Genomic DNA, 6609 nt, shown 5'->3' on the forward strand with positions numbered 1-6609 from the left:
TCTGCAACTCCTCAGTCCCAGACCTCAGTGGAGACAGGGGTACCAGGGATATACAGGTCTGGCTCTTGAAGGCTGTGCTCATACAGGCATCTTAATCCTTCCTGTCCTCCTCACTTTGGGTCAGCACCCTCTCCTTTGCTTTTATCTCCTTCATGTTGTTTAATAAAAGAGAGAACTTTGCTACCTGGCTCTGACTTCTGGAGCTGGGAATCACTGAGGGAGGAGTTAAATGGGAATTTTGCATCTTCCCCTGCTGTTTGCTGTTCCCAGTTTTTAGACTGTATTTCTATTAAGCAGAACAAGCCCAAAGCACAATCAGTGCACAATGCCTTGGTTTACAAAGGTCATTTGATCAAACATAAACCAGCACTACTGTGCAAACAGTCTGTGATGGGCACCTCAGTTATCACACATGATGTGTCCTCTCCTTTGGTAATTTCTGAAACATATAGAACAGATGAAGGTTTGAAATGCAATCCAGTCTTCAGCCTTTGGAAATGATTCATTCTATTAATGATTTACTGATTTACACACAGCTTATTTTGCATAAAGTTAGAGCTGGGCACATTTATTCATTGTGATTCCCTTAAAAATGGATATAAATATCAAAAGCAATTGGCTACCAAAAAATTTTAATATTACAGCACTGCATCATGGAGAGTTGACATGAATATGAATCTAGGTCAGAAAAAATATAGAGAAAATGCTTAACCAAGTATGATATTTTACAGCATGTCACTGAATCATTTGAAAGACTTCTATTCATTACAAATGTATCCAGTGTGGGCAAAGGATTCCTCAGGAAAATAAGAAAGATAAATTATTGTTCTAATGAAATATGCTCCATGATCTACAGGAACCCATCTCTCCTACAAAGTCCAGCCTTACTCTAGGGCTGTACACCTGAAAAAAGAGAATATGTGTATACCTGGGTTCAGTGAAAGGAACTAATTACATGCAATTCCACAGCAAAAAAAAATGCACATGTTCAGTCCCAAACTTGTCCCCAAAGCCAGTGGATACTGAGACTGCCAGCAGCAAGGTGTGCCACCCTCCTAGCTGCTCTTTCCACGATCCAAGCAAGCAAGGCCCAGCAGCTCCCAGGCCCCTGCAGGACGCTGAGCTCTTGCCGTGGAGCAGCCCCAGCCCCGTGGCTGCAGGTTGGGCCCTGGGCTGCTGAAAGGCAGGAGCAGCTCCTGGGTGCTGCCACCTGCAAGCCTGGAGGAGGAGACAGAGCTCTCCAGCCCTGTGTGATCCCAGGCTGGAGACCCCAGGGTGAACCAGGACGAGGGTCAGTGTGGGTCAAATCAGTGAGCACAGGGTGGCTGGGGCAGCACTTTCACCCACAGGGCCACCAGGACAAGGTGCCAGTAAAGGCAGAGGTGGGCACTGTGCTGCTCACGTGCCACTGTGGGGTGTTGCAGCTTGCTCCTCCCAAACCCAGAAGGCAAAACTGGATTTTCTGCCTGCTGGCTCCAACTGTCCCAGCATGCAGGGCTGGAGGACCCCAGCCCAAAGCAGGGCTTTGGTACCTTGAAATGACAAAGTGCCCCCAACACACAGGAGGGGATGTGGCACACCTCACAAAGAGCCTTTCAGGAGGCTGCAGTTAATGTCCTTAGCAGCAGCAAAGCCACCCTGCCCAGCTGAGGAGGTGCAGGGCATCTTGACATGTTACACTCGTACACGTATTGATCCGGCAGTCCATTGTTCACCAGAGCCCTTGGCAAAGGTCACTGTCTCTGCTCCCATCCTGCAACAGAGCACAGGGACAAAGATTAATTTTTAGAAGTGATGAATGCTCCTGGTGCCCACCTGATTCCCTTTGGGCCTCAAGCCCCAGATGAAGTCTGGAGCTGGCTTAATTAAGACGTCCCTTGCCCCTCTCCCAGCACTACCAGACATGTCTGTTTCTTGTTGTCATTGTCTTTTCCCACAAATTCCTCCACCTTTATCCCGTGCCAACCCTCAAACCAGCTCAGAGATTTGCCTCTGAGGCAGCATCCAAGACCCACATTTCCCATGACGCCCAAACAATCTCAGATCTTCATTTCTTGGCCCTTGCTGCTCTATCCCATGCAGCGTTCAGGAAGGAGCTCCCACCTTTCAGGTTCCAAATTTACCAAAAAACCTCAATCGCGACTTTTAACGTCACAGCTTGGCCTGGATTAGGATGCAGTCCAGTACCTGAGCCCCAGTGGCCACCCCTGCACAGCGGCTGCAGGAGGCAGCGCTCCCCACCTGCCTGACAGCAGCCAAAATTCAGCAGAGGGAGCGGGCACAGGGAGCGGGCACAGGGAGCGGGCACAGGGTGCGGGCAGAGGTGCGGGCACAGGGAGCGGGCACCGGGTCCGCGCCGCCCCCGCGCCCGGCCCGCGCGGCCGCCGGCAGCTCGGCATGAATGAACCGCGCTCCTCCAATCGGCGCCCGCTCCGCCGCGGGCCGCCCCGCCCATTGCCCCCGCCGGCCAATCCCGTGGGCAGCGCCCTCCCGCCGCCGGCCAATGGCGAGCGGGCGGCGCGGGGCGGGGCCCTACCGCCGGCGGCGCCCTATGGCGGGGCGGCGCGCGCCACCCGCGGCGGCGGGCGGGCCAATGGGGCGCGGGGGCGGGGCGGGCGCGCGGCGGCCCCGCGCCCCGGCGCGCGGCTCTAAAGCGCGGCGCGGGCGGCGCGGCGCACACGCGATGGCCGCCGCCGCGCAGTACCTGCCGCGCTCCGCCGCGCTCATGCACCCCGACGGCGACCGCCTGCACCAGGGCACCACGTACCGCGAGGTGCAGAAGATGATGCACCACGAGTACCTGCAGGGACTGGCCCCCGCCGCCGGGCACGCCGTCGGGCTGGCGCACCACCAGTGGCTGCCCAGCGCCGGCACGGACTGGGGCAGCGGTGGGGGCGGAGGGGGCGCGCACCTTCCGCCCGCCGAGCACGCCAAGGGCGGCCCGCCGGGACCCCGCGAAGAGCTGTCGGCCGCCGCCTTCCACCACCGGCCGCACCTGGTGCACCAGCCGGCGGCGGGCGGCGCGGCGGGCGGCTGGGCGCAGGGCGGCGCGCACCACCTGCCGCCCATGTCCCCGCCGTCGGGGCAGCCGCTGCTCTACGCGCAGCCCTACGCGGGCCTCAACGGGATGCTGGGCCCGCCGGCGCCCGCGCTGCACCACGGGCTGCGCGACCCGCTGGGCGCCGAGGAGGCGGGAGGCCACGAGCTGGCGGCATCGCCGCCGCCGCTGGGGCCGCCCGAGCCGTCGGACGAGGACGCGCCCAGCTCCGACGACCTGGAGCAGTTCGCCAAGCAGTTCAAGCAGCGGCGGATCAAGCTGGGCTTCACGCAGGCCGACGTGGGGCTGGCGCTGGGCACCCTGTACGGCAACGTCTTCTCGCAGACCACCATCTGCCGGTTCGAGGCGCTGCAGCTGAGCTTCAAGAACATGTGCAAGCTGAAGCCGCTGCTCAACAAGTGGCTGGAGGAGACGGACTCCAGCACGGGCAGCCCCACCAACCTGGACAAGATCGCGGCGCAGGGGAGGAAGAGGAAGAAGCGGACGTCCATCGAGGTGGGCGTCAAGGGCGCCCTGGAGAACCACTTCCTCAAGTGCCCCAAGCCCTCGGCGCACGAGATCACCTCGCTGGCGGACTCCCTGCAGCTGGAGAAAGAGGTGGTGCGGGTCTGGTTCTGCAACCGGCGGCAGAAGGAGAAGCGGATGACGCCGGCCGGGGTCCCGCATCCCCCCATGGAGGACGTTTACGCACAGGCGGACACTTCGCCGCTGCACCACGCGCTGCCCGGCGCCGTGCAGTGACTGCCCCGCGGCCCCGACGGCGGCGCGGCGGGCACGGGCAGCGGGGGACGCGTTTTAATTTATTCTCAGACTGGCCCGGCCGCCCGCTCTATTTATTCGCCCGCCGGAGCCGCAGCGGCCGCCGCAGCAGTAGCCAAAGGTTTGCGATCTCTAATTTATTCCCTTCCTCGCGCGGCCGGGAGGCGGCGGCGCCCCCGGCTCGGCCCCTCCCGCTCTGCCCGGCCCGGCCCGGCCCGGGGGGACGCTTCGAAACCATTTCCCGGCCCGTCTCTATTTATTTCTAACCGTGCGCGGAGCTCGCACCACCCTCCCGTTGGTGGGTTCAGTCCGGTCCATTCCCCTGGGGGTTTCGGTTTTTTGTTTGTATCTCTTATTGCAAAACCAATGTAGACTGCGAGGGTACGTTTCTATTTATGTTATAGTAAATATTTTATTACTTACATAAACCATTTACCCAGGAACCGGTCTCGTGTCGTCTTTGCAGGCTCGGAGCGCGGCCGTCGGGGCCGGTGGCGGCCGAGGTCCCGTTGCCGGTGGCCGCCGGGGAGCCCCGTTCGCGGTGTCGGCGGTGCCCCCGCGGTTCGCACCCGCGGTGCCCGGCGGGCTTTGCCCGGGCGAGCCGCTTCCCCTGCGTGGATGCTCTTTGTGCACCTTTCCCCGCAGGGTTTTTGCCGATCCGAGCGCGGCTCTCCGCTCCGGGCGAGCCGCTTCCCCTGCGTGGATGCTCTTTGTGCACCGCCGTGTTCCCCGCACCTTTCCCCGCAGGGTTTTTACCGATCCGAGCGCGGCTCTCCGCGCTGCGAACGCAAAACGGCCCGCACGGAACTTTCCTCTCACGTATCGCAGGGTAATCCACGCACGCTGGTGCTGCTGAGTAGATTCTTTCTGCTCAAACCACGCTCTTCGCTTTTTCTGATGTCACCAGCTTTTCCTTGTCGTGGTTTCATGCCCGAATATTTGGTGGTTTTGCCAAGAAAACGCAGAAAAATGTATTTTCAGCCTATCGGTTCTTGGAAGAGTGATCCTGCATCTCTAAACCTTCTCTTGCAGCTCCAAGAAAAGTCGCATGTGAGGATTGTTTGCCTTTGCAGGTCCTTGGATTCCTGCGGGGTTTTGTGTGTTGGGAGAACTTTTGAAAAATGTTCCCACACAGAGCTCTTGCACTGATTAAATACTTGATCGAAATCTGGTAGCAAAGGACCAAATTCTTTCTTTTTAGTTGGCAGAGAATTTACTGATGTTCTCAGACACCTGGCATTGGATGGTTTCCCCACTTTATTCGGCACAAATTATGTGCTGTGAAAACAGAAGCTTTAAAGGGGATTTTCTAGCGAAAGCACGGCATTGTGCATTGCAGTTTATGTATAATTCTTTTTAATATATATAAAAATTTCTAACATACCAAATGTAACTTACTCTTGAAAATTTATACTTGAAGATTCTTGTCTTCGTTGCAGTTTGATTTTGTTGCATTTTGTGCCTTTGGTGGGGGTGTGTATCACTTGTCTAAGCAATGTCACATTTGCCATTGATAATGTTATAATTTAGTGCATTTTCAATGTTTCTTATAATGTAGCTATTCTACATCAGCTAATTCAAGACTATCAAGTTCTCATTCAAAATTCAAAAAGTAAACTGATTTTTGAGATTTAAAATAAAGTCACTTTGAGCAGTTATTTCATCAAATAGCCTGTAAAGAAATGGCTCACTTTGTGATACAAACCAGCTAGTGAATGCTGTGGGTTAGGGTTTTAGTAACTTCCCTTGGCATGCAGAGCATAATACAAAATCTCACTTAAAGGGCTTAGTGTGCAGTGTGTGTTCTGTCAGCTTTTGCTACAGGCTTAGCTTCCTTTTTTATAATGAGATTGGTTTCTATAAAAGAGCAGAGAATGGTAGGGCTGTGGTAGGGATCCTGAATTCAAAAAGTTTCGCTGTTTTTACTGAATATTTACTAATTTCTAAATAGCTCTGCAGATGTAGTAGCTTAGATGATACACTCCAGTAAAAAAAGTAAAGGAGGAAGATGATTTAAGGATTTGAGTCAATGTATCATGACAGCATTTAAATTAATTTCCAACTCTGAGAATCTGTCCTGATCTGTTACCTCGTGTGTTCCCCACACATGTACCATTGTTTTTAGTGTTTTGTCATGCTGTAATTGCAGCCTTTGCTTAAGAATTTCTGTTTGACAGCCACGCTTTAAGGGAAGAAACAAAACTGAACAAAAGAGGGGTTTTCTTGTTTGCTTGTTTCTTAAAGAAAACAAACTCGTTTGCATTGAATGTTTAATTGTGCTGATTTTCTATAGTAGGAGACATTTCAGTAACCTCTTCATTCTGAACTAACCTGGATGGCAAACAGGATTTGTATTGATACTCAGAAGGGCAGGGTCAGTTTTCACATTGTGTTCTGCTAAGGGATGAGATGTGCTGTGAGTGCTGGGGAGGATGAGCACCCTTGGGTTGTTCAGTGTGTCACATTCTATAAGGCACTGGCAGCCCTGCTGCATTAGCTCTCTCGTGCTGTTGAGCAGCAAAAATAAAATACTCTTTGTATATCTCCTTGCTGCAGTGCTCAGCTGCTCTAAAAATCAGATGCCCCAAAGGTTTGCCTATCTTAGAATAACTTGTTAGTTTTCCTGGTCAGGGATTAAATGGCAATTACTGGGGGAAGACTTTTTTTCTTTTTTTCTTTTTTTTTGGGTGGTTGTTTCTCACTAAGGTGAAAGCATGACCTCATACTACTACATCAGTAGTAAAGCAAGAAAAGGTAGGAATGTGGTGTTGGTCCACTAAAGAAAAGCAGAG

The 6609-nt window shown here is 54.2% G+C and overlaps 1 protein-coding gene across 1 annotated transcript; it reads left to right on the plus strand.

Annotated features, from left to right (window-relative positions):
- The first annotated feature begins 2683 nt into the window (after nucleotides 1-2683).
- POU3F1 (POU class 3 homeobox 1) lies at nucleotides 2684-4260 on the plus strand. Its single transcript, XM_036397172.1, has one exon. The coding sequence runs from the start codon at nucleotides 2684-2686 to the stop codon at nucleotides 3797-3799; it is 1116 nt and encodes a 371-aa protein (XP_036253065.1). The 3' UTR covers nucleotides 3800-4260.
- Nucleotides 4261-6609: the final 2349 nt, after the last annotated feature.

Source organism: Molothrus ater, chromosome 24 (genome assembly GCF_012460135.2).
Source record: "Molothrus ater isolate BHLD 08-10-18 breed brown headed cowbird chromosome 24, BPBGC_Mater_1.1, whole genome shotgun sequence".
Taxonomy (NCBI): Eukaryota; Metazoa; Chordata; class Aves; order Passeriformes; family Icteridae; genus Molothrus; species Molothrus ater.

What these genes read in the sequence shown, in the direction of transcription:
- POU3F1 (XM_036397172.1), top strand. Translation starts at nt 2,684, where the DNA reads ATGGCCGCCGCCGCGCAGTACCTGCCGCGCTCCGCCGCGCTCATGCAC.